The sequence below is a fragment of the Ornithorhynchus anatinus genome, chromosome 5, assembly GCF_004115215.2.
Source record: "Ornithorhynchus anatinus isolate Pmale09 chromosome 5, mOrnAna1.pri.v4, whole genome shotgun sequence".
Taxonomy (NCBI): Eukaryota; Metazoa; Chordata; class Mammalia; order Monotremata; family Ornithorhynchidae; genus Ornithorhynchus; species Ornithorhynchus anatinus.
Window position 1 is genome coordinate 58,679,290 of NC_041732.1, and position 27,329 is coordinate 58,706,618.

At 49.9% G+C, this 27,329-nt stretch overlaps 1 protein-coding gene across 1 annotated transcript in view; it reads right to left on the minus strand.

The window, feature by feature from the left end:
- The window catches only part of PANK4 (pantothenate kinase 4 (inactive)), a 44,797-nt gene extending 19,838 nt beyond the window's left edge, over positions 1-24,959 (minus strand). Inside the window, exons 1-9 of the mRNA XM_029065160.2 lie at positions 24,809-24,959; positions 13,179-13,261; positions 10,331-10,539; positions 9,547-9,730; positions 8,010-8,102; positions 6,186-6,339; positions 5,478-5,659; positions 1,827-1,908; positions 565-668 (exon numbers count right to left, since the gene is read on the minus strand). Coding sequence (XP_028920993.1) covers positions 565-668; positions 1,827-1,908; positions 5,478-5,659; positions 6,186-6,339; positions 8,010-8,102; positions 9,547-9,730; positions 10,331-10,539; positions 13,179-13,261; positions 24,809-24,938 — 1,221 coding nt within the window. The 5' untranslated portion in view covers positions 24,939-24,959. The remainder of the gene's footprint in view (positions 1-564; positions 669-1,826; positions 1,909-5,477; positions 5,660-6,185; positions 6,340-8,009; positions 8,103-9,546; positions 9,731-10,330; positions 10,540-13,178; positions 13,262-24,808) is intronic.
- Positions 24,960-27,329: the final 2,370 nt, after the last annotated feature.

Consider the following 27,329-nt stretch of genomic DNA (forward strand, 5'->3'; position numbering starts at 1 on the left):
TACTATTGAATGAAGTAAGCACTTAAGAAATACCATGGGGGGGAGAGAAAGGAGAAGGGGCAAACGTCTCTGAGAGATGGAACATTAGGCAGAGCTGCAGAAGTTCAAGGAATGTGGGAAAAGATGTCAAAATTACTGAAAAAGGATTCTGCTGTCCAAAAAGAGATTGCAACACTGTAAGGCACTACGTCTTTAGAGTTAAAAGAAAAAAGAAAAGACAGTCCTTCCAGAGCTCAATCCAGATCTTTGGGTAAAGGTCAAACGTGGTGCCAAGATAACAGGAAATGCACCAAGGCATGCCTAGAGAAGAAAAATTAATGTTTGGAAATCTTTGCACTGGAGAGGATGAAAAGGAAAGAGGCAGGCAGGGAGAGGAGAGAGGTCATTTCATTAATTCATTTGTATTTACTGAGAACTTACTGTGTGCAAAGCCCCGTACTAAGCATCTGGGAGAGTACGATATAATCCCGAAGCTTTGGACCACTTCTGAAGAGCTGCCACGGGCAACCCTACTTCCTCTCCTGACGGGTGTCTGGGCTGTCTGGGACAGCAGGTAAAACTCACCGTGCCGCTCCTGGCTCTCTGCAGGGGGTTCAGGTCGTCGGGGGATGTACTCCTCAGCCCAGAACTACCAGCGTAATTCTCACCCCAGCTGTACTGGTTGGGATCTGGAAGGAGGAAACCCAGGGGGTGGTCAGTGCTCCCGGCTAAAAGTCACCCAGTTTCCCCAGCCGTTTCCAGGGCAGCTCTCCAGGTCAGCCCTCACTATCTCAGAAGAAAAGCCCGAGAACTAAAGAAGCAGAAGGCAGGTGGATTCACTCTGGGGAGTGATGGACAGCCAGCAGAATTCCAACCAGCCATGCTGTGCTGAGGTCAAAGCCTTCGCCGAAAGAAACCGAGGAAGGCCCTCGTCGGATTGGTTAGGAAGCGAGAGGAGAGTTAAGCAAGCCGTTCCCTCTGGAGATCCTTAGGATGCTCACCCCACCCCAAGGCCCAAGTTTGAAAGCCATAACTATTCTCCAATTTCTTGTTTCTGGAAGGACAAGGGGCCTGCCAAGACAGCCCTCTGCTGAGCCTGACTCCAGTGTGCGAAATCCCAGGACTGGGATCTGAGCAGAAAGACCCCTACCCAAGCCCAAAACACACTCAAACACCTGGCCCTCAGTTTCCTTATCTGTAAAATGGAAATAGCAATACCAGCCTCTCCCTACCTCATGGAGGTGTCATGAGGTCCAAGTGAGAGAACTGATGTGGAAAATCCAAAAACGAGGCACTGTCAGGGGACTCTTCCCTGTACAGCGAGAGGCACCATCGCAGGGGGTCCTTCCCTAGTTATCCCAAGGGCTATTTTTGGAGTCGATTAATTTGACCTGGATGTTGGCTGGTCAGATTCATTCCCTGCCCTCCTGAGGGAAGCCAGCCATGTCCTTCTGAGGGCTTTGAATGACATGTTCCCCGCCCTTCAACTCTTTTCCTCAGTCTCCCACTCTGCACTTGAAAGAAAGCAAAACTATACACCCCACTCCTCTGGGTTACCGCCCCCGGCAACAAGTGTGGGCCTGACATCCGGTCTTTTTTATTTTATGGTATTTAATAATAATAATAATAATGATAAGAGTGTTACTCGCTTAGCATTGACTATGTACCAGGCACTGCTTTAAACACTAGAGTAGTCACAAAGTAATCAAGTTGGACACAGTCCCTGTCCCACATAGGGTTCACACTCTCAATCCCCATTTTACAGGTGAGGTAGCTGAAGCACAGAGAAGTGAAGCGACTTGCTCAAGGTGACATGACCATTCCAGACCCGGCAGCGCAGTACTCACTGTCCTGTTCGGCTCCTTTTAGAAATGCCCCGATGGCTCCCAGGTAGCCTTCGTGCCTCAGGAACAACGCCTGCACCTCTCCCTGACACAACAAGAAACAAAGCGTTTGGAAAATCCCCGACAGCACGTGCTGCTCTTATGGCTTTATCATCTCCGCGAGCATAATCGAGTGTCACCCTGCACCTCTCATCCTCACGGGGCCATTGTGAGCTCAGAACGGCTCCCTCTAGACTGTAAGCTCGTTATGGACAGGGAATGTGACTGTTTATTGCTATATTGTACTCTCCCAAGTACTTAGTACAGTGCTCTGCACAAGGTAAACACTCGATAAATATGATTGATTCTTCATAGGTCCCGCCGTGGAAAAGCGGCAAATTGGCAGCTTGCTGAGTCAGCCTCGGAAGCCACCTCCTCTAATAATAATAATTAACAATCATGGTAATTGTTAAGTGCTTACTATGCACCAGGCACTGTAAAAAGCGCTGGGGTGGATACAAGCAAACTGGGTTAGACACGGTCCCTGTCCCACATAGGGCTCGTAGTCTTGATCCTCGTTTTACAGATGACGTAACCGAGGCACTGAGAAGTGAAGTGACTTGCCCAGAGCCACACGGCAGACAAGTGGTGGAGCAGGGATTCAGAACCCATGACCTTCTGACTCCCAGGCCCAAGCTCTATCCACTACACCATGCTGCTTCTCTAAGAAGCCATCTCCGATTAACCCCACCTACGCCTTCATGGCTTGATCTGTAGCGGACTCATTCATTTCCTTGTTCCTGTTACAGCTGATCCCGCCGGATTAGTCTGTTCATGCCCCATCTCCCCCACAAGACTACACGCTCCCCAAAGGCAGGGACTTGGGTCTGCTCCCCGCGTGCTCAGTGAGCCGCTCATGGCAAGTGTTCGGCCAACACCCGCAAGGGGAGGGGAGTGAGCTGTCAGAAAGGTGAGTGAAGGGAAATCAACCCATCGCTAGCATTATTGAGTGCTTACTACATGCACTAAGCGGTTGGGAGAGTACAACGAAGTTGGCAAACACGTTCCCTGCCCATAATAAGTCTAGAAAGAAGGCAGGACGCCCAGCCCAGGAATCCCACGGTCCCAATCGACCTTCAGCAGCGGTTTCTAGGACAAACCCTGAGGACACAGGAGCCCCATGCTCTCAGCCCCGGCCCGTTCCGAGCGACCTTTAAATGACCGGTGGCCGCTTCCCTGAAACTTGTCAGTCGTCTAAACCGGCTCTGTGGAGCTGAACCCCGGACTGCCTTATTGGGCAGTGCCACCCAAGGGGGGCCTCGGCGACCACAGGCTGAGCCCGCTACCAGCTCGCACGACAGCAAAGGAAGCAGTACGTCTGGGGGACGGTAGGAAGGGCAGGAGAAATGAGACAAGAACAAAAAAACAGGCATGGGCGCCTCCATGCCTCAACTTGCCTTTCAGCTCCTGTCGGAATACTGCAATACCAGCCTCCTCACTGCTACAATGACTCAATCAGGCTGGGAAGGGATGTTCAGCACTTTCATTCATTCAATTATATTCATTCAATTCAATCACATTTATTAAGCACTTACCGTGTGATAAAGCACTGTACTAAGCACTGTACTCAGATTTGAGGGCTGACTGTGTGCATTCAGTCTCACGATATACGACAACGGTATATAATAAACAGATACATTCCCTGTCCAAAATAAGTTTACAGTATAGAGGTAGCTTGTTAATTATAGGATCATGCATTGAATGTCAGGCACTGTGCTAAGCACCGGGGCAGGTTCAGATACCACAGATAGGATAGTCCCTGCTCACCAAGGGGACCTAAATGACTCAACCGAAGTGCAGTTCAACATCGAACTCAGAGACTTATAATAATAATGATAATAATAATGGTATTTGCTAAGCGCTTACTAAGTGTCAGGCACTGTACTAAGCAGTGGAAGTGGAGACAAGCAAATCAAGTCGACAGTCCCTGTCCCACAGAGGGCTAACACTCACAGTCTAAATACTCATTTTACAAATGAGAGAAATGAAGGCCAGAGACTTGCCCAGGGTCACACAGCAGACAAACGGGGGATTAGAACCCACAACCAATGGTGCTGGGATGCCAAACAGTAGTCTCAGAATAAAAAAAAAAAATTATGGTACTTGTTAAGCGCTTACTATGTGCAGGGCACTGTTCTAAGCGCTGGGGTAGATACAGGGTAATCAGACTGTCCAACTTGGGGCTCACATTTTTTAATCCCCATTTTTACGGATGAGGTAACTCAGGCCCAGAGAAGTTAAGTGACTTGCCCAAGATCACACAGCAGACAAGCGGCGGAGCCGGGATTAGAACCCACGACCTCTGACTCCCAAGCCTGTGCTCTTTCCACTAAGCCACGAGAAGATCGCTGCTGGAGATTCACCCAGCACTGGGGACGATACGGGAAAAATCAGATCGGACCCAGTGACTCCGGCATCGTGGGAGGACAGCCTGGAGCCTCTGAGCGGGATGGAGACGACCAGTGGGGTGGAGTCGGTGTCACTCGGTGTCTTCAACTCCACCCCACTGTAGGTTTGAGGATAGAGCTGCAAGCCCCACGGGCTCCTCTTCCGGGAAGTTTTTCTTCTGGTGGGAAGGGATGTGTCGGCCCTGGGGTTATCTACACCCCAATGCCTACCCACCTCTCTCGGAGCTGGAATGGAGAAAGCCACACCTCCTTAAGCCCTAGGATAATTCTGGCATCATGGAAAATAAAGACGAGAACATAGAAAGTGCAAACTCTGTCTCCCCCGATTAGACTGTTAAGCCCGTCAATGGGCAGGGACTGTGTCTATCTGAGGCTGATTCTGTACATTCCAGGCGCTTGGTACAGTGCTCTGCACATAGTAAGCGCTCAATATATACTATTGAATGAAACTCCTTGTGGGCAGGGAACCCGAGCCTGATGCGTTCTCCCGAGGACTCAGTACAGAACGCCTCACTCTGCAGATACGGAATGTCACTGTTTATTGTTAATAATAATAATAATAATGCTGGTATTTGTTAAATACTTACTTTGTGCCGTGCACTGTTCTAAGCACTGGGATGGATATACAGTAGTCATGTTGTCCCATGTGGGGCTCACAATTTTAACCCCCATTTTACAGATGAGGTAACTGGGGGCACAGAGAAGTGAAGTGACTTACCCAAAGTCACACAGCTGACAAGTGGCGAGGTCGGCGTTAGAACCCACGATCTCTTACTCCCAAGCCCGTGCTCTTTCCACCAAGCCACGCTGCTTCTCTATTGTGGTGCTGTAATTTCCCAAGTGCTTAGCACAGTGCTCTGCACACAGTAGGCGTTTAATACGACTGACCTGAATGAATGAATACTATCGTGACTTCTACCACAGGTGGCCGGGATGGCGAAGGGAAGAGGGCCGACAGACTCCCTGTGGGTCTTGCAAACGGTTCTGGCTCTCCCGGTTAGAAGCCCGCTAAAGGACTCAGACCAAACGAGTCAAAGCCCATCCCCTTACGGCCTTCCGGTGGCGACTCTCCCACGTCCACTCCCGGACGATGCGGCGATTGCCCCCAAGTTCCAGGACCGAGGAAATGCCAGCTGAAGCGCGGATGGGTTTGTGCGGCGGGAGGAAGGGGGAGAAATGGGGGCTTCGGGACTTCGGGTCCCTTTACCTTGGAGAAGAAGTTGATGCTAAAGGTGATGGTGCGCATGGTGACCGGGTGGCCCCGGATGAAGAAGCCACCGAAGTAGACGCGGTCGAGGTGGTGCAGTTTGGCGTAGAGGCAGGCAAGCTGCCCGATGTCATTGCTGATCATGTGCAGGAGGCTCTTGGATATGTCTTCTTTGGAAAACTCTAGGAGGAACAGAGACATCGCTGTGGGGGCAGGCACCGTTCCCAGAAGCAAGTGCCACTCGTCCTGCAATGGGGAGGGAAGGATGAGGGAATGGGGGTGCTCCATCACCCACCCTTGACTGAACTCAATTCCTTCTCTCGGTGGCAGAAAGAAGCAACTCCAAAGTAGGGGAAACCTTAAGACCCTTGGAGTGAGAAACGCCGCAGCCTCTAAGGAAAGGTACGTTCACCCGAGAGGAAAATCGCACCGCCACGAATGACAATGAGAAAATGGGTAAGAGCTGCTTCCTCCCGTAACCCAAGGGAGGGAACCCACAGGCCAGAGCAGATATCGAGAGAGGCGCAAATTGGGTTCAATTTTAAAAGCAGGGACTGGAAAGAGAATTGCTCCTGCTGGCTGAGAACGCCCCCTTCTCGACTTCATCCACGGGCTATCCCAAAAAACTGACTGCCATCACACGGCAGGTCAGGAGAGGCTGGATTGTTCCCTAAGCGTTGCTAGAAGAGAGGACCTCGCTGTGGTTACCTTTGTCAGCAGTGGCTGACTTTCCAAAACTACTTGCTATTAAGTTGCCGCTTAACCCCAGCGTCTGATAGGCTCCGCCGTAGATGTCCTGCACCAGCATGTCAACGTTTGTGTGCTGGCCCTTGGAGGCGAGATGCAGGAGCTCATCGAATTTCTGGAGGGAGAGAGGCAGGGAGGTGACTTGAGATATTTCAGAACCATAAATGGAGGGACAGAAATCAAGAGGCTTTCAACCACACTACTGTCAAGCCTTTTTTTTTTAAATGTTATTTATTAAGTGCTTACTATGTCCCAGGCACTATACTAAGAGCTGGGGTGGACACAAGCTGATCAAGTTGGACACAATCCATATCCCACGTGGGGCTCAAAGTCTTAATCCCTATTTTACAGATGAGGTAACAGGTAGAGGAGTTCAATGTCTGCTCTGTGACTTTGGGAAAGTCAAGTGGAGGAACCAGGGTTAGAAACCAGGACTTTTTGACTCCATCCCCATGTTCTATCCACTAGGCCATTCCAGGCACTGTCTTGAGCACTGGGGTAGATTAGAGACGATCAGGTAGGATACAGTCCCTGACCCACCCAGGGCTCAAGGCCAAGTCCTATTATTACATAACTACTACTACTACTACCACCAATGGAATTTGCAAAAGTGCTTTCTGTATGCCCAACACTGTGCTAAATGAACAGCAGTGTATGCTAGTGGAAAAAGCACAGGCCTGGGAGTCAGTGGAACTGGGTTCTAATGCCAGCTCCACTGCTTCTCTGCTGCGTGAGCTCAGATAGGTCACTTCACTTTTGTGCCTCAGTTTCCACCTCTGTAAAATGGAGATTAAAACTGTGAACTTTATGTAGGACAGGGACTGTGTTTGACCTGATGAAGCAGTATCTACTCCAGGGCACAGTGATCGGTACATAGTAAGCACTTAAGTACCAGAAAAGAAAAAAGAGGAGAGGAGAGGGGAGGGGAAGAGAGGAGGGAAGGGGAAGAGAGGAGAAGAAAAGAGGAGGGGAAGAGAGGAGAAGAAGAGAGGAGAAGAAGAGAGGAGAAGAAGAGAGGAGAAGAAGAGAGGAGAAGAAGAGAGGAGAAGAAGAGAGGAGAAAAAGAGAGGAGAAAAAGAGAGGAGAAAAGAAAAAGGGCTGGGATAGATACACAAGATCATCAGGTCAAATATTTCCTGCATGACATGGGGCTCACAGTCTAGGTGGTGTGGTTTTTTCTTCTGCCTCAGATCCAAGTCCAGGCACCCGAACTAACCATTCTTTGGGAACTAACCCTTCTCTGGATACCCTCTGATTCCCATGATCACGTCCGGATAAGTGTGGGGCATCCCTGACCCTATTATTATATTTATTAAGAGCTTCTTGGGTTCCAGGCTCTGTGCTAAATGTTAAGGTAGACAGAGGAGCCCCACCCACAGGATCACAGTCTTAAAGGGAAGGAGAACGGGTATTTTTGCCCCCATTTTACAGATGAAGAAGAGGTCCAGAGAGGGGTATGTGATTAACTCAAGGTTGCCCGACAGGCCCATGACAAGGCTGGGTTTAAGAATCTGGGCCTCCCTATGCCCGGTTCTGTGCTCTTTCCACCAGGTCACACTGCTGCCTTAAAATACAGTGTGCTCTGAGCGAGCCTTTTGGCGTAAGATTCAGCACAACCTGGAGTTATGGGGCCAGGGAGGGGAGGGCCCTGGAGTCATTATCAATAGATGATTGGGATCAACGGCAGAGCCTACATAAAGCTTTCTCTGAGCCTCAGACCCTCACTAATTCAAACCTCCTCAGCCCCGGCAGACCAGTGTCTTCCACGGCCAACCCTAAAAATACCTTCGTTTTGGTGAGCAAAGCGCCGAGACCCCAGAAGGTACCACCTCCGATTGAACTCCCGCCGATCCACTCGAACCGGTCCTCGCTCTCCACCTGACGGAAAGAAACAGCACAGTTTAGGGACGCTCTGCCAACGCCCCGGGTGACGTTTAATGTGCAGACTTGGATCACAGATTCACCTCGCTGAATAATAACGATGGCATTTGTTAAGTATTTACTATGTGCCAGGCACCGTACTAAGCGCTGGAGTGGGTACCACATAATCGAGTTGGACACAGTCCTTATTCCATGTGGGGCTCACAGTCGGAATGCCCATTTTCAGAGGAGGTAACAGGGATAGAGAAGCGAAGTGACTTGCCTAAGGTCAAATAGCAGACACGTGGCAGAACGGGGGTTAGGACCCAGGTGCTCCTGACTCCCAGGCCCGTGCTCTATCCACTATGCCCTGCTGTACCTCTGAAGGGAGCGCAGACCCTTGAGGTGGGTGAGGGTGCCAGTTTGGCACCTGACACCATCTCGGCTCCCCGCCAAAGCCACCTGTCTGTCACATGGCTTAGTGGAAAGAACACGGGCTTGGGAGTCGGAGGTCCTGAGCTCTAATCCCAGCTCTGCCACTTGTCAGCTGTGTGACTTTGGGCAAATCACTTCACTTCTCTGTGCCTCACTTACCTCATCTGTAAAATGGGGATTAAGACCGTGAGCCCCACGTGGGACAATGTGATAACCTTGTATCTATCCCAGCGCTTAGAACAGTGCTTGGCACATAGTAAGCACTTAACAAATACCAATATTATTATTTATCGAGAGACTGCTGTGTGCAGAGCACTGTACTAAGCACTTGGGAGAGTACGATACAACAGAATTTGTAAGCACGTTCCCTGCCCACAACAAGCAACAAGCAGCGTGGCTCAGTGGGAAGAGCACGGGCTTTGGAGTCAGAGGTCATGGGTTCGAATCCCACTCTGCCACTTGTCAGCTTTGTGACTGTGGGCAAGTCACTTAACTTCTCTGTGCCTCAGTTACCTCATCTGTAAAATGGGGATGAAGACTGTGAGCCCCACGTGGGACAGCCTGATTCCCCTGTGTCTACCCCAGCGCTTAGAACAGTGCTCTGCACATAGTAAGCACTTAACAAATACCAACATTATTAACTTTAAATTAAATACAGATATTTACCTAAGTGCTCTGGGGCTGAGGGAGGGGTGAACAGAAGGTACAAATCCACGTGCAAAGGCGACGCAGAAGGGAGACAGAGCAGGGGAAATGAGGGTTGGTTCGGGAAGGGGGAGAACAGAGAGGGCAAGGAGCAGCAAACGAGCACAGTAGAAGGGCCAGGAGAATCTGACCCATTGCCTACCGGCAGCCGACCCCATCCCCAGGCCCAGAGAGGTGTGAAACTGAAGCGGAGAGGCCGCGAGAGGCCTCCCAGACAGCTAGCCAGGGGCCGGCGGCTTCCCTCGATCCCGCCACACCGTTCCCACACCGCCCAGGCTTCTTGCCGCCTGACCCGTGATCCTGAGGAAGCCAATCCGCTCACCTTCACTATAGACACGCCGGAGCCGATGTTTACAAGGAGATAGGGGAAGATGTTCGGATGATTGGTCTGGAACCGGAACTCGGGGTCGGCATCCTTCTGGTAAATGAAGGCCTCGTGGGGGATGTTCTTGAGGACAAAGTTACACCCTTTGATCAAACAGGTCATCACATCCTCCCGATCCACCCTGGAAGGGAAAGGGACACCCAAAGTCACCGCCGGCAGGAGGGGAGGGACGCAGCCGGCCACGCCTCAACGGCTAACGTGAGGAAGCTTCAACAGGAAGTGTGAAAGAACAGAAAACGAATCTCCCAGAGAAAATGGCCTCGCACGTGTGCTCTCGAGTCAGTCCAAGGGGAAGTGACTTTCATGGAGCAGCAGGAATCATGACAACCATTCCAAGGCTTAAATGATTCCTGGAAGGCTTTTGCCTTTGTGTCAAAGGTTGGATGCTGGTGGCCCTGCCTGCTGGTAATCTGGCCCCTCTCCCACGGCCTGACTCTTCCCACCTGACCAGGCACTGGCCACCACTGGCCAGAATCACAGGGTTAAACCAGAGGCCCACTCCCATGCCTAGCTCTCCTGAGGGCAGAGAACCCCCCTCCCACATGCTGACTGGGCCCAGGATGAAAGCAGGCACATATAAACAGCTCCACAGCCCCAAACCCTCGTCCCGGCTGAGGTTACGGCAGCCTGGGACCAGCCGCCCGTTCAGCCTCAAAGAGCAAAGTCCACCCCAATCGCTTGGAATCAAGTTCTTTTCTTGGCCCAACCGGTTTCCACTTACTTTAGGTGCAGCTTCTGTTCGATAAGGTCTTTGAATTTATACGCACCACCCCCCGTGGCCTGGATCACTTTTGTTTCTGTATTCACGAGGTGGTCTTTGATGAAGTCCAAGCAGGCTTCGATGTAGGTGTTTTCAAATTTGATAAAGTGCAGCCGGGCAGTGATCTCTTCCTGGACGGTGATTTCGTAGGGAGGTTCATTATCCGTGTCCTGCAATGGAGTCAAAAGGCTGACCAACTGCCTTCCCGCTCTGGGGTCTCCGTACCCTTCCTCCCTCACAGCTGTGACAAGTTGAGCCCTTTGGAGGACAGAGACTGGGTCCGACCATTTTACCTCGGGTCTACCCTCAGTGTTAGTGTGGAGCCTGGTATCTAACAAATGGTTAAGAGACACCACAATTACAATAACGATGATAGTATCTGCTAAAGCACTTACTATGTGCCAAGCACTGTTCTAAGCACCAGGGTAGATACAAGGTTATCAGACTAGACGCAGTCCCGGTCCCAAGTGGTGCTCACAGTCTTAACCTCCATTTTATAGATGAGGAATTGAGGCACAGAGAAGTGAAGTGACTTGCCCAAGGTCACACAGTAGACAAGTGGCAGAGCTGGAATTAGAACCCAGGTCCTCCTAACTCCCAGGCCTGTGCTCTATCCACTGAGCCATTCTGCTTCTCACAATTATTATTATTCATTTCTTAATGTGCAACCTCCTAAATCCACGGTTTGAGGCAAGAACTGACTGGTTGAAGGAGAAGGTCCCATGAGGGTAGGGGGTGAAACACGGGAATGTTCTTGGCTCACAGGACTGCTGGTCTTCAATCTAATCGATCAGTGGTATTTACTGAGCCCCGCTGTACGCAGAGTTCCTAAACATGATCCCTGCCCTCAGAGATCTTGCAACCTAATGGGGAGACAACCACTATAAACACAGATAGGAGGAAAGAGGAAAAGGGGATCTGTAGGTTAATGAGTGCTTAAATCGGTCGGTATGTACATAAGTGTCAAAAGTGAATGTGGAGTACCTAAGTGCATTATTGATGCAGAAGTGCTGAGCTGATAGTTGGAGGGATAGAGTCTGGGGAGAGGAGAAATAATCAGGGAAGGTCTCCTGGAGGAGATGTGATTTCAGAAGACCTTTACAGATGGGAAGGGCTGTGGTTCGCCAGATATGAAGAGGGAGGCAGTTCCAGGAGGAAGAAGGGTCTGAGCAAGGGGTCGGAGGTTCGGTGAGCAAGTTAGCTAGAGTATCAAAGAGTGCCAGCTGGAGTCGCTGGGAGAAAACAGTGGATAAGTAGGAGGGGGAATGCTGATTGAGTGCCTTAAAGCCGCTGGTCAGAAATTTCCGCTGGATGTGGAGAGGACTGGGTAACCACTGAAAGGTGGTTGACGGGTGGAGGGATGTGGGCGGAATGGTGTTTCTTGGAACGTTTTTCCAATCCAGGCAGCCAAGTGAAGTATGGACTGGAGAGGGAAAAGAGTGGAAGCACAAAGTGTGAGCCCCGTTTGGGACAGGGACTGGGTCCGACCTGCTCAACTTGTATCTACCCCAGTGCTTAGAACAGTGGTTGGCACACAGTAAGCACTTAAAAAGTTCTGTAATTTGACCAGTGAACTGGCTGATGCAGTCAGCAAGTCGGGATCTGACCGGTAATGGTGACCTTCGAAGGGGAGGAAAGGGGACTTCTAGATCGTGAGCTCCTTGTGGGCAGGGAATGTGTCTGTTTGTTGTAGTGTACTCTCCTCAGAGCCCAGTACAGTGCTTTGCACATAGCAGGTGCTCAATAAATATGACTGAACGGGAGATTCTGGAAATGATGTGGAGGACCAAAAAAAGGGACATGATTTAACCATCGATTGCAAACTGACATAAGGAGGGAAAGACGTACCAGGGATGATTGTGGAGTAGGGGGGAGAAGCACCAAAGGCAAAGGCCTTTCCCCTCCCCTTGACCTCCTGAAAGAGGGTAGAGGTGAAAGGGGAGAAAAACTAGGAGGTGGGCAAAAGTTTGAAGACAGAATACGGGCAGGTTTTTGGCAGGGAAACCCAAAGCCCACCCAATGCCCCCAGGCTACGTCATATACCCCAAATTCTGGGGTCTTGTCTGAGGGGCTCAAAAGAATTCCCTTCCTACTCTCTGTCTTCCGTTAGCCAGTCCCAGACCCTTCGATTCTGCCCACCCATCAGCCAACCAATGGTATTTATTGAGCACTGTACTAAGCAGTTGGGAGAGTACACAATAAGCAAGAGACACGGTTCCTCCCTCGGGGTTGTCAATCAAATCCATCCCATTCCCCCTTCCAGTTCATATTCCAATCCCCTCTTTTTCATACTAACCCCACTTTAGCAGGGAACCCCCTGGAGCCTCAGCCTGGACACCCCATTTTCCAACAACCAACCGTATCTACTGAACACCCACTTACTGCAGAATACTTATTTTGGCGAGTTCAGCAGAAGTAAGACATATACTCTGTCCTCAAGAAATTTACAGTCTAATGGGAGATGGGATTTCCTGAATCTCTTTACCAACTTTTTGGTTAAAGTATACTCGAATGCCTTTTAAAATTCATTGGGCCCAAACATTTTCATCAAAAATAAACATACTCCTTTAAGCTAAACCCTTCACTCAGATTTAGTGTTTATTAAAGGGGAAAAACACAGACACAGAACCAAAGCAAAAGGTCAAAAAAAAAAAAAACTGATTCATTTCACACATAGTTCACCAATCTCCCTGTCCATGCACAACACACACACACAGACATTTTCACAGCCTCCCCGCCCACCAGCCTCCTGCCTTTCTAGGTTCACATACTTAATTCTCCCTTAAGTGGGAAAGAACAAAACTTTTACCTTTCCTGAGTGGTCAAAAGATCTCACTTTTGCTACTTTGTGCTGCACAGTTGAATAATAAGCCAACTTCGTTAATGATCCACCTAGCGGGGGAGTGGGAGAGAGAAACAAAAGAAATAGGAAAAAAAAAACCAAAAAACACAACCTCAGAACCAAAGCAGAAAGGAGGCTTGGAAAAACCCTTCTTGTTTCTAGGTCAGTGCTGTAGAGGCAGGGTTTTGAATATCACTCTTGTTCCGAACGGAAGCCCACACTGAGCGGGGAGCATGAATGTAGGCAGAGTTGGTCACACGCCTCCTTCGGAGTCACGTCTTGCACCGGGAACGTTAGCGCGGCCACCCTGGGCCAGGCCGAGGGTGCCCCCAGCCCAAGGTCGCCGTCTCCTATTGGGCCAGCGGCAGCAGGATGGTGGATGGCACATCTGAGTTCTACCTCATCTCGCTACTCTCCTTCTGCAAGCCAGCCCGCACACTTTTGCTCCTCCAATTCTAACTTTCTCCCTGGGCCTCCATCTCATTTATCTCACGGACCCCTCACCAACGTCCTGCCCCGGCTCTCCCTCCTCAAATTTGACGACAATTACTCCTCCAAGAGGCCTTCCCAGACTAAGTCCCTCCTTTCCTCTTCTCCCACTCCCTTCTGTGTTGCCCCGACTTGCTCCCTCTGTTCTTTTTCCCTCCCAGCCCCACAGCACTTATGTACATATCTGTCATTTATTTACTTGTATTGATGTCTGTCTCCCCCTTTCTAGACTGTAAGCTGGTTGTGGGCAGGGAATGTGTCTCTTTATTGTTGTACCATACTCTCCCAAGCTCTTAGTACAGTGTTACGTACATAGAAAGTGTTCAATAAATACAACTGAATGAATGAATGAAAGGGATGAACCTGCCTCATTGACTGGAGGGGCAGGGGAGATAGGGAGATGGGAGGAGTGCAAACCCTTTATGTTCTTTTTCTCCCAAAGATAAATTCTGGATTTTGCTCATCAGACACTAGAAGGAAATGGGGGGGTGGGAGAGGAGGGATGGCTTGACTTTAGGCACCCACTCTAGTACCACCTCACGACTTGCAATCCCAAAGCAACGATCTGATATTTCAAGAGGATTTTCTTCTGAAGTGTAAATGGCTCCCTAACTGGCGGTTTAACTGGATTAATTCTGTGGACTGAAGAACAGATCCGGCTCTCCAAAGACTGGGGAAGGTGGGGAGGGGAGGAGAGAGGGGTGCTGCTTTAAGTTAAGTTATTTACAGAGACTGACAAGCTGAAACTGGAAGTGTGGTACCCTGCCCTCTGCCCTTCTTATTTGCTTGAGCAGTGACAACAGTCAAAGAGAAAAATTCAGCTTTTGCCATAGGGGCAAGCAAGCATTTATGAAATGCCCTTGAGCTGCCAGAATTCAATGGAAAAATCTTCCAAAATAATAAATAAATAAATCAGTCACTTGCATTTATTGAGCATTTACTGTGCTGAGCACCGTACTAAGCACTTGGGAGAGTACAACAACAGAGTTGGTAGATACGTTCCCTGCCCACAAAGAGCTTACAGTCCAGAGAAGCCTTTCAACCCTTTGGAAAGATCACACCAACGCAAACTAGAGTAAACGGACGTGGGTGTAAATGCCTCTCTCCCTAATAATAATAATAATGTTGGTATTTGTTAAGCGCTTACTATGTGCAGAGCACTGTTCTAAGCGCTGGGGTAGACACAGGGGAATCAAGCTGTCCCACGTGGGCTCACAGTCTGAATCCCCATTTTACAGATGAGGGAACCGAGGCACAGAGAAGTGAAGTGACTTGCCCACAGTCACACAGCTGGCGAGTGGCAGAGCCGGGATTCGAACCCATGACCTCTGACTCCAAAGCCCGGGCTCTTTGCACTGAGCCACGCTGCTTCTCTACTTCACCCCAGATAGAAAGTCAAAGCAAATTTTTTTTTTAAGTCTGTCAGTTTTCCCTTGCCAGCAAGGAAATACAATGGGAAGAAGGAAAGAGCTGGGCAGGATAGGCAGTCCTTGTTTTTGTGATACTTAGGCACTTACTATATGCCAAGCACTGTACTACGCACTGGGATAGATGCAAGATAAATCAGGGTAGACACAGTCCCAGTCGCATTTGGGACTCACAGTCCAAGTACGAGGGAGTAGGATTTAATCCCCGTTACAGATGAGGTAACAAACACAGAAAAGTGAAGTGACATGCCCAAGGTTATACAGCAGGCAAGTGGCAGAGCTGGGATTAGAAGGTAGGTCCTCTGATTCCCAGGCTACTAGGCCATGCTGCTTCCCAAGCCTTTGACTTAAATTGTTTCAACTTAATATTATTTATTGAACACTATGTGCTGAGTACTGTAGTAAGCACTTGGATAGTACAATAAAACAGAGTTTGTCGGCATGACCTCTGCCCACAAGGAATTTACAGTCTATTGGAGAGATACCAGACTTTGAAATAAATTACAGATGAGGGAATTGGTAGAGTGGTAGAATAGTAGAGTTAATCAGCAATCAGTGGTATTTACCGAGCGCTTGCTGTGTGTTGAGCACTGTACTAGACACTTGGCAAAGTACAATATATACTTCCTACTCTAAATTTACACCATTTTAGCCTCAAATCCCTTTCTTTGGACTCTACAACACTAGCCGCCTTTATGGAGAAGCACGGGTGCTGAGGGGTGAGGAGCATCAGGAAAATGAGGAAAAAATTTGAAAAGCCACAATAAGGTGGATGGGAGGATGGGGTTGGAGGAGGGGGAAGAGAGAGGGAAATTCATTCATTCAATCATATTTATTGAGCACTCACCGTGTGCAAAGCACTGCACTAAGCACTTGGGAGAGTACAATCACCTAATTACCAAGCAGTCACCAAAACAGAATCAAAATGTTCACTTTACTTAAGAACTTGTACTCTCCCAAGTATTTAGTACAGTGCCCTGAACACAGTAAAGCACTCAAAATGCCAGCGATTGATTGATGAAGCACAAGTTGGCTAACTTACTGTGGAACCTCTGACAATATAAATACAGGAATGTAGATAGATTAGTTAGATAGTGCATTTGTTAAGCGCTTCCTATGTACCAAGCACTGTAAGCTCTAAACACAAATTATTTATGTTTTTGTCTGCTCCCCCTCTAGACTCTAAGTTCGTTGTAAGCAGGGAACCTGTCTTCCAACTCTGTTGTATTGTTCTCTCCCAAGCACTGGTACAGTGCTCTGCAAATAAGTGCTCAACGCCACTGAAGATGATTAAATCAATCGTATTTGAGTGCTTACTATATGCAGAGAACTGTACTCAGCGCTTGGGAGAGCAGAGAAGCAGCGAGGCTCAGTGGAAAGAGCCTGGGCTTGGGAATCAGAGGTCATGGGTTCTAATCCCGGCTCCCCCGCTTGCCAGCTGTGTGACTCCTGGCAAGTCACTTCACTTCTCTGTGCCTCAGTTCCCTCATCTGTAAAATGGGGATTAAAACTGTGAGCCCCATGTGGGACAACCTGATCACCCTGTATCCCCCAGCGCTTAGAACAGTGCTTTGCACATAGTAAGCGCTTAACAAATACCACCATTATTATTATTACAATATAACAGAGTTGGTAGACACAATGCCCACAGTTAGCTTAGAGTCTAGAGGGGGAACAGATGATGATGATACAAATAATAGATCAGTCTCAATCCACCCCGATTTGTGGCTCTCACAAATTAGGTGGGGGATAAACAGATAAACAATTCTGGGTAACTTTAGTAAAAATACAGTAGCTAACCTGGGTTCAGGAACTAATCTCCCATTTACAACATTGCTTCTTTGGGAAAATTCTACTCACAATGTTTCAACTTAGTATGCTGCTTGCAGGAGCCAACTGTGTTGTAAATTCATTCAATTGTGTTTATTGCGTGCTTACGGTGTGCAGGGCACTGTACTAAGTGCTTGGAAAGTACAATTCAGCAATAAAGAGAGATGATCCCTGCCCACATCGGGCTTACAATCAAACACACGTCATGGAGCATAAACAAGATTAGTGTGGGAGACATTTTTGAGGATGCTCTACAGAAGTTAAGGCCAGAAAGATGGTGCCAAAAAAGAGCAGGTTCAAATAAAGACAGAGAGAGACTCAGAAGCATTAAAGGTTAATTCATTCAGAGTTTGTCTCGATTCTGAAATGGAAAAATTGGCCAACACAAGCCAGAAGCTAAAGACTCATTAACTCCAAAGTTGCTTAAGGCAAAGATTCCTTTTGTTATTTAGCAAGACTCAAATTTCATATTCAGTAAGGAGCTGGGTAAGATTTTAATGCTCTTTCTTGGTAACTGGGAAAATATCCAGATGCAGGAGGGCAGGATAGGGAAGGTTCCCTCTAGTTGGACCACAGGGCTTCTGAATCAACACAGGATCCAATCTTTTCCATTCACAAAATTTTGTTCATGTCAATTAGTCCCTCTTTCAGGAGCTAAAAAATGACAAATCTTTTTAGTCAACCACCCTTAACTGAAGAGAAAGATTCCAACCGCCCCTACTGACCTATGAAACATTAGAAATTGGAGTGCGGATTCAGTCCACTCACAGTATTCACTGAGTTCAGGGTCCCCATCCTACATGCTTTTCTTGGTCACCACCCGGGACGGAAACAAAATTTGCACAGAGTCTTCCCAGGCTCTTCCAGCTCTTTCTCTGAGGTGAGCCATCTGGACTGTAAGCTTGTTGTGGGCAGGGAATGTATCTGTTTATTGTTATATGGTACTCTCCCAAGCACTTAGAACAGTGCTCTGCACACAGTAATCACTCAATAGGTATGATTAAATGAATGAATGAATGAGCCACGTCCCCTCCTCGGCCCCCTGACCCCTCCACCTACGCAAATGCGGGGTTGACAGCAGCCCACCCAGAAGTTGCTGTAGAACCAGCCCCTGACAAAACTCAACCATAGAAAGCTTGACGCAATCAATCAATGGTATTTATTGAGCGCTTACTGCACTCTAGACTGTAAGTGTCTCTAGACCGTAAGCTCATTGTGGGCAAGGAATGTGCCTGTTTATTGTTGTATTGAACTCTCCCAAGCATTTAGTACAGTGCTCTGCACACAGCAAGCACTCAAATACGACTGAATGGAAAAGCACTTGGGAGAGTATGATATAACAGAGTCACTAGTCACGTTTCCCACCCACAACGAGCTTACAATCTAGAGGGGGAGACACAATCACAAGCAGAGGCAGCTCCGGTTCCTCACTCTTCCGTGTTGGGGGGTGGGGGCGGGCGAGCCGCTACAGCCCCCCACGGATATGGTCATTATAACAATAATAGTGGTACCAGTTAAGCGCTTACTATGTGTCAAGCACAGTTCTAAGCACTGGGGTAGATACAAGTTGATCAGGTTGGACAGAGTCCCAGTCCCACATAGGCCTCACACTCTTAACCCTCATTTTCCAGATGAGGTAACAGAGGCGCAGAGGAGTGAAGCGACTTGCCCAAGGGGATCAAAGGCACTCTGGGACCCTGGCGGGTGGGGGAGGATACATGGAAGGGGAATAGGGGGGTCTGTCTGGGCTGGGCTCGGCCGGGTCTTTGAGGATGAGGAGGAAGGGGCGAGCTCACCTGATTCCATCTGCCCTAGCCTCGCCGCTGGTCCGGTGGCAAGAACACAACGCTCTGCGGATCAGAAGATCCGGATTCCAGTCCCAGTTCTGCTGGGAGCCGGCTGATGTCAGCGAAGACCACGCACATCCTCTGCCACATGATGCCCTCTTGCCTGAAGCTCAAGGGACAAGACCAGCCCTCTCGTCAGTTCCTCCGTGGGGTTCTCAGGCCTAAAGCCACAGGTCGAAGCTCCCCCGCGAGACTCCATCGTCTGTTTTATTTATATTAATGTCTGTCTCCCACTCTAGACTGTAAGCTCATCGTGGGTGGGGAGAGTCTCTGTTTATTGTTATTCTGTACACTCCCAAGAGCTTAGTACAGCGCTTTGCACACAGCACTCAAAAAATGCAACTGAACGAACGTTCTCTACTTGCCCCTGACGAGGAAAGCCACCACAGACCGCCCATGACAGTCAATTCTCAGCTCACGTTTCTGTTCGGAAAAATGCCAAAGCCACAGAAGCCACCTTCCACCCCTCCCGATCATATTTATTGAGCGCCTACTGTGCACAGAGCGCTATACTAACTGCTTGGACACATTCCCTGCCCATGACGAGCTTCTAACAAGTTGAGGAGACATAACGCAGAGTTATCGATAAGCAGGACGGCCTTATTTTGTCCTTCTCTCCCCTGCCCCGGAGACGCGATTCAACTCTGGTGACCCCGTCTCCCTGTCCAAGAAAAACAGCCTAGGCGAGAACATGAGAGGCTGACGCGAGCTGGCCAGATCTGCGGTAAAAATAGCGTAGGGAGAGGAAATGTATTTTTAAAACGAGACTGGAAGTTCCCGCTCGGTTGGCACGTGTGGCTGCACTGACTGTTGCGGGAGCTCGGCACCCCAACCCCTAAAGGTCTCGGGAGGGTGTGAAGGGGAGAATTCGTTTCCAAGTCCAAGGCGGGGTGGCCGACTGGGACCGGCAGAATCACCCCCGTGCACGAGTTGTCGTCAGGGGAGAGGATGGAAACCTGCTGAAAACGGTGGCGGTGAGTCCCCGGGTTCGACTTTCCCGGGCCACAGAGAGGTTGACGTGAGGACGTTCTCAGCCTGCGGATTATAAGGGAAGGCGCTGCCTCCCGTAGCGAAGCTAAGACGGCATTTCCCGCGGAAAATATGGTCTCAGAGGCCCCAATCCCACCCCCTGCCCTTCCTCTCATGGCAGGTCGAGGGTTCGGCAGGCCAGCTCTTCCCTCCACCTCCTCCCTGTCCCAACAGGGTTGACCCTGGGAAGAGCCCCGCTGACCTATGGCTGCTGTGAATGGAGTTTGCAGGAATTCTTTCATCAGTAATTGCCCATTGAAGCACAAGGGTGCCATTTTCGTCAAGCCACAGAAAGAACGCTACACAAGGCAGCGTCTCTTTTGATTAAGAGCTGCCATCTGGGCACCAGCCGGGCCGAGACAGCCATTCCCCCACCGGGCCCCGGGCTAGGAAATGGCCACTGCCACTGGATCTTTAAGATCTTCATTCATTCAATCGCATTTATTGAGGACTTACTGAGTGCAGAGCACTGTACTAAGCACTTGGGAAAGTCCGAAACAATAAACAGTGACATTCCCTGCCCACAACTTCACAATCTAGAGGTGGGGAGACAGACATTAATACAAATAGATACAATTACGGATCTGTATATAAGTGCTTTGGGACTGGGAGAGGGGAAGAGCAAAGGGATAAATAAAATTACAAACAGGTACATAAATGCTTTGGGGCTGGGTGGCGGGGGGGAGAGGAAAGGGAGCAAGTCTGGGTGATGCAGAGGGGAGCTGGAAACAGTGCTAGAAGTTTCCTAAATATTGCGCATGTGTGGTTTCTTTTTCCCCCGGGTCTTCCCTGCCACGTGCCACTGTGCTTTACAAAGCTGAACAGCACAAACAAACAGAGCACGTTCACAGGGGAGATGGCCAATCTTACCAGCAGTAGTATTTACTGAGAGCCCCCTGGGTGTGATGCGCTGTACTAAACGCTTGGGAACGAACGATCAAAGCAAGAGACATATTCCCTGCCTACAAGGAACTTAAAATCTAATGGAGTTGACACGAGGTGAATTGTAGGAGACGGTTGAGAGACGAACCATGGAATCCAAAATGAAACTACTGAATAAAAACAAGTGCTTAAGATGCATCCGAGACACCGGTGTCACCCAGAACGCCCAGGTGGAGGACAGTGGACCATCTCCCGACGTCCCCATTTGAAAGTGAGGGACCCGATATTGTCATTAATGAAGAACACGGAACTGTTGGTGCTTGTTAACCCCAATTCAGGTGCACATCTAGTGGAAATTAGATCCTAGGTTAAAGATTATGGCACATCTGCCTCAAGACAAATCAAGTAACAATAATTAAACAAAAAACGCTCCTCAAAGAGAGCCAGTTTTATCAGCTTTGGCCCAAAGGACAGAAATTTGTAAACAGTTCTTTCCATCCCAACCCAGTTGTGAAACCTGCGACTAGTAGTACAGGACAGCGGTGTGTCTGGAAAGGTTAATAATAGCAGTGTGAAGTGAAGCCGTGTTGTTTAGGGGGAAGAGCGTAGACCTGAGTGTCAGAGAACCTGGGTTCTAAACCCAGCTCTGCCACTCGTCTGCTGTGTGACCTTGGGCAAGTCTTCTCTGTGTCTCAGCTAACAACTGTAAAATGGGGACTAAGACTGTAAACCTATGTGGGACAGAGACTGTGTCCAACCTATCTTGGATCTATCCCCGAGTTTGGTACAGTGCCGGGCAATTTAAATTTAAATACCATTTTTTAAAATGTGAAGAAAAGACCCAAGGAGAGAGGAATACACATGAGTGCAAGTCATCCTGCTCTGAAAGAACCATCGGACGTAAATCAATCGAGAAGCAGCACGGTGTAGGGGGAGTCAAGTCAATGGTTACTAATACCGGTTCCACCACTTATCTGCTGTGTGACCCTGGGCAGGTCACTTCACTTCCCTGTGCCTCAGTTACCTTATCGGTAAAATGAGATTGAAACTGTGAGCCCCGCAGGGGACTAGGACTGTGTCCAACCCGATTTGCTTGTATCCACCCTAGTGCTTAGTACAGTGCCTGGCACACAGTAAGGATATAACAAATACTATTATTATTATTAATAATTCTGAGACCTACATTCAGAACCAAGAAAAATGAAACACCTGACTTTTCCTCTACATTTAAAATGATGATTAAAAACCTCCAACAACTTGGCTGCGCTCTTTCTGAAATACAGGCAAAGGGCTTTCCAATATCTCACTGTGTTGCTTTCCCTGCACAGAAGATTGAAAAAAAAAATCCTGTTTTGGCCACCCCAATGACTATGCATGTGAGCACAGGCATTAGCCATAATCCCCTTCTGATTCCATGCTGACCTGTTAAACACAGTCACTAATTTTACACCACCATCCTGGCAGCACATTCAATTAGTCAAAAGAACCCAGGGCTACTGCATTCTCCAACATAACTGCTCCGGCAGCATGAGAGAAATGCAAAATGCAGTGCTCTGCCTTTGCTTCCCTCCGTAGGCAGAATACTGGGGAAACAAAAAATAAAAAGTCTGGAACCCTGAGTTGTGTTTAGTCAGCAGAACCCAGCAGCAACGGTTACAAGCCCATAAAGAGAAAACCACCACTTCTGGATGGAGGGAAGGGAGAAAGGAGACAGAGCAAGGAGAAAGGAGCAAGAGACAGAGCAAGGAGCAAGAGCGAGGCAGAGCAAGGAGAGGGGCAGAGGCAGTGCAAGGAGAGGGGCAGAGGCAGTGCAAGGCGAGGGGCAGTGCAAGGCGAGGGGCAGAGCAAGGCGAGGGGCAGAGCAAGGCGAGGGGCAGAGGCAGAGCAAGGCGAGGGGCAGAGGCAGAGCAAGGCGAGGGGCAGAGGCAGAGCAAGGCGAGGGGCAGAGGCAGAGCAAGGCGAGGGGCAGAGGCAGAGCAAGGAGAGGGGCAGAGGCAGAGCAAGGAGAGGGGCAGAGGCAGAGCAAAGAGAGGGGCAGAGGCAGAGCAAGGAGAGAGGCAGAGACAGAGCAAGGAGAGAGGCAGAGACAGAGCAAGGAGAGAGGCAGAGACAGAGCAAGGAGAGAGGCAGAGACAGAGCAAGGAGAGAGGCAGAGACAGAACAAGGAGAGAGGCAGAGACAGAGCAAGGAGAGAGGCAGAGACAGAGCAAGGAGAGAGGCAGAGACAGAGCAAGGAGAGAGGCAGAGACAGAGCAAGGAGAGAGGCAGAGACAGAGCAAGGAGAGAGGCAGAGCAAGAAGAGAGAAGCAGACAAAAAGGAGAGTGACAGGAAAAAAAGGGAAGAGAGCACTTCCTAGCAGAACAGAGTCCACCAAATACAGCAAGTGAAGTACCAAAACGGGACCTGAGCCACACCCCTGTGGCCATAAAGGCAGAAACCTGATAAGAAGTGGGGCTCCCTGAAATAAAGCTGACAAACCCCTCAACCCAAGTCTGCATTGCTGACTCCTTTAGGGACCCCCAACCTAGGCTGCTAAACCCTGTGCCCTCTGTTCCAGTTTTCTACACTGTAGGTGAGCATGCAAATGCATAAGAGCGGGTTATATTTTCAGTGGGTGCCAGGTGAAGGTGACAACCTGCTTGGTGGCTCTGGCGGGCACCGTGCCCAAATCCTATTGGATCTGCATTGGCTCTCAACCTAATGGAGCCAGAAAGAAAAGTCTAGGCTTCATTTTTTTCCAGCTTGGACCTCGAGCCAGAGTACTAAAATGCAACTGGGATCAACTCTATTGTACTCCCCCAAGTGCTTAGTACAGTATCCAGGATACAGTAAGTGCTCAATAAATACCACCGATTGCTGCAAAAACGGCTCCCAACCTAGCCCCGTCTTGGAAATTTCCAAAAGGGTCACCCAAACCAGCCAGTTCAGTGTCTCAGCACCACCCCACATTGGGGGCTTTCTCTTCACCCCAGGGGTGGCCCGAGCAAGGTCAACACGATGATGCTGGTGGATACAACCGATTTCTATTCATTCGGGGGAAAAACAGAAACCTTTACAACTAAAGCAGAACCTCCCCGGGGCAAATGAAGCATTTTCAAGCCTCCTCATCTTCTCAAAGGGGGGGAAGGAGTTGCCACCTCATTCAAATTGGGAAGGTAATAGTAGCTCCTCAGGGGGTTTGGGCTTGAGCCCCTCCCCAAAAATATGATGAGTGACAAGGGGGAGAGATCTGGGGTCGCCCCGTTCTCTGACTTGCCTCCTCCGACCCCCCAATTTGCTCCATCTGCAGGGACAGAGAGGGGACGAAGCTGGTCCTGCCACAACCCCTCCCCATATATAATAATAATATTGGTATTTGTTGAGCGCTTACTATGTGCAAAGCACTGTTCTAAGCGCTGGGGGGGGGGGGGGGCTAAAGGGTGATCGGGTTGTCCCACGTGGGGCTCCCAGTCTTCAGCCCCATTTTGCAGATGAGCTGACTGGGGCCCAGTGAAGTGACTGGCCCACAGTCACGCAGCTGACAAGCGGCGGGGTCGGGATTAGAACCCACGACCTCGGACACCTAAACCCGGGCTCTTTCCACTGAGCCACGCCGCTTCTCTATCCATTCAGTCGTATTTATTGAGCGCTGTGTGCAGAGCACTGCGCTAAGCGCTTGGAAAGTCCAATTCTGCAACCAGCAGGGACCATCCCTGCCCACAACGGTCTCCCCTACCGGGCCCCTTGGGGGGGGGGGGGTCAGGTTGAGGGTTGTTCCCCCCCCCTTCTCCTGCCCCCCCCCCCGCAGCCCTTGCCCCGCGGCCTCCTGGGACGTGTAGTCCGTTTAGGCTCCTGTCGCTCGGGCCGGGCGGCGGGCCGGACTACGAATCCCGGCATGCCCCACTCCGCGGGGAACGCGGGGGCCGCCGGGAGTTGGAGTCCCGCCGCGGGCCCTTCCCCAAGGCGGCCGGCCCCGGGGAACTACAAAGCCCAGAAGGCTGTTCGGCCGGCCCCCCCCCCCTCGCCGGCCCCGCCCGCCGCCCATCTCCCCTCAGAGCGGTCCCCGACGGCCGCCCTTCCCCTCAGCCCCCCGCCATTCCTCCTCCTCCCTACCTATATCAATGGCGAAACGCTTAGCGTTCTCCAGGTTGCGAAAGATCTCGTCGGGCGGGAGGGTGATGCTCTTGTCCAGGGTGTGCCCGCTCCTGCCCCCGCCGCCGCCTTTCCCTCCGCACTCCGCCATCTTGAATGTGCCCGGCCGGCCTCATTAAGCATGCAGATGTATGCGCATACAATTTGCCTGTTAAAGAGGAGGCGCGTGCGTTATGCTAATGAGGCGGGCCCGGAGGTGACCTGGGAAGCTCCTCCGAAAACTCCTTGGCTGCTCTTTTCCCTGCCCTGCTGCACACCTCCTCCAGCGGGGCTCAGTGGCAAGAGCCCGGGCTGGGGAGTCAGAGGTCATGGGTTCGAATCCCGCCTCTGCCACTCGTCAGCTGTGGGGCTGTGGGAGAGTCGCTTAACTCCTCTTTGCCTCAGTTACCTCATCTGGAAAATGGGGGTTAACTGTGAGCCGCAAGGGGGACAACCTGATGACCCTGTATCTACCCCGGCGCTTAGAACAGTGCTCGGCACATAATAAAAGCTTAACATTATTAATTATTAGCCACCCATCCCAAAGAAACCCAAGGACAGGGCCTCGCCCCCACCCGGGCGATGCAGTCGTTCGTTCATTCGGTCGCATTTCATTCATTCAGTCCTATTTATTTAAGAGAAGAACCGTGGCTCAGTGGAAAGAGCCCGGGCTTGGGGGGGGGTCAGAGGTCATGGGTTTGAATTCTGACTCGGCCACTTGTCCACTGGGTGACTGTGGACAAGTCACTTCACTTCTCTGGGCCTCAGTTCCCTCATCTGTAAAATGGGGATGAAGATGGTGAGCCTCACGTGGGACAACCTGATTACCCTGTATCTTCCCCCAGCGCTTAGAACAGTGCTCTGCACATAGTAAGCGCTTAACAAATACCAACATTATTATTATTATCCACCCATCCCAAAGAAGCCCAAGGACGAGGCCTCGCCCTGGAGGATGCTGTCGTTCATTCATTCAGTCGCATTTCATTCATTGAGTCCTATTTATTGAGCACCTACTCTGTGCAGAACACTGTTCTAAGCACTTGGAATGGACCGTTCAGCAACAGAGAGCCACCATCCCTGCCCCATAACGGGCTCACGTGGCTCAGTGGAAAGAGCCGGGGTTGGGGAGTCAGAGATCCTGGGTTCAAATCCTGGCTCCGCCACTTGTTATCTGTGTGACTTTGGGCAAGTCACTTCACTTCTCTGGGCCTCAGTTCCCTCATCTGTAAAACGGGGATCAAGACTGTGAGCCCCATGTGGGACAACCCGATTACCTTGTACCCCGCACACTCCCCCAGCGCTTAGAATAGTGCTTGGCACTTAGTAAGCACTTAACAAATGCCATCCTTAAAAGCCGCGTGGCTCAATGGCAAGAGCCCAGGCTGGGGAGTCAGAGCTCGTGGGTTCCAATTCCAGCTCCGCCACTTGTCAGCTGCGTGACTTAGGGCAAGCCACTTCACTTCTCTGTGACTCAGTTCGCTCATCTGTAAAATGGAGACTAAGACTGTGAGCCTCACGTGGGACAACCTGATCACCTTGTATCCCCCCACTCCGTGCTTAGAACAGTGCTTGGCACATAGTAAGGGCTTAAAAAATACCATCATTATTAAAAGGGGGAGACAGACAACAAAACAAAACAAGTAGTCTGGCGACAATATAATAATAATGATGGTATTTATTAAGTGCTTACTATGTGCCAAGCACTGTTCTAAGTGCTGAGGAGAGGATACAAGGTGATCAGATTGTTCCATGTGGGGCTCACAGTCTTCATTTCCATTTTACAGATGAGGTAACTGAGGCACAGAGAAGTGAAGTGACTTGCCCAAAGTCACACAGCTGACAAGCGGCAGGGCCAGGATTAGAACCCATGACCTCTGACTCCCAAGCCATGGTTCTTTCCACTGAGCCACGCTGCCGAATCATAGATATATGCACATCATTAACAAAATAAATAGAAAAATAATATTTACAAACATTGAGCGCTTACTGTGTGCAGAGCACTGTACTAAGCGCTTGGGGGAGGACAATACAACAACAAAGAGTGACGTTCCCTGCCCACAATGAGCTCGCAATCTAGAGGGGAGGGAGACAGGCATCAATACAAATAAAACGTGGCTTAGTGGAAAGAGCCTGGGCTTGGGAGTCAGAGATCATGGGTTTTTATCCCGGCTCCACCATTTGTCAGCTGTGTGACCTTGGGCAACTCACTTAACTTCTCTGTACCTCAATTACCTCATCTGTAAAATGGGGATGGAGACTGTGAGCCCTACATGGGACAACCCGACCTTGTATCTACCCCACTGCTTAGAACAGTGCTTGGCACATAGTAAGTGCTTAAAAAATGCCAACATTATTATTATTATTGTAAACTGTGAGCCCGTGGTTGGGCAGGGACAGTCTCTATCTGTTGCCGAATTGTCCATTCCAAGTGCTTAGTACAGTGCTCTGCACACAGTAAGCGCTCAATAAATACAATTGAATGAATGAACAAAGTGACAGATAT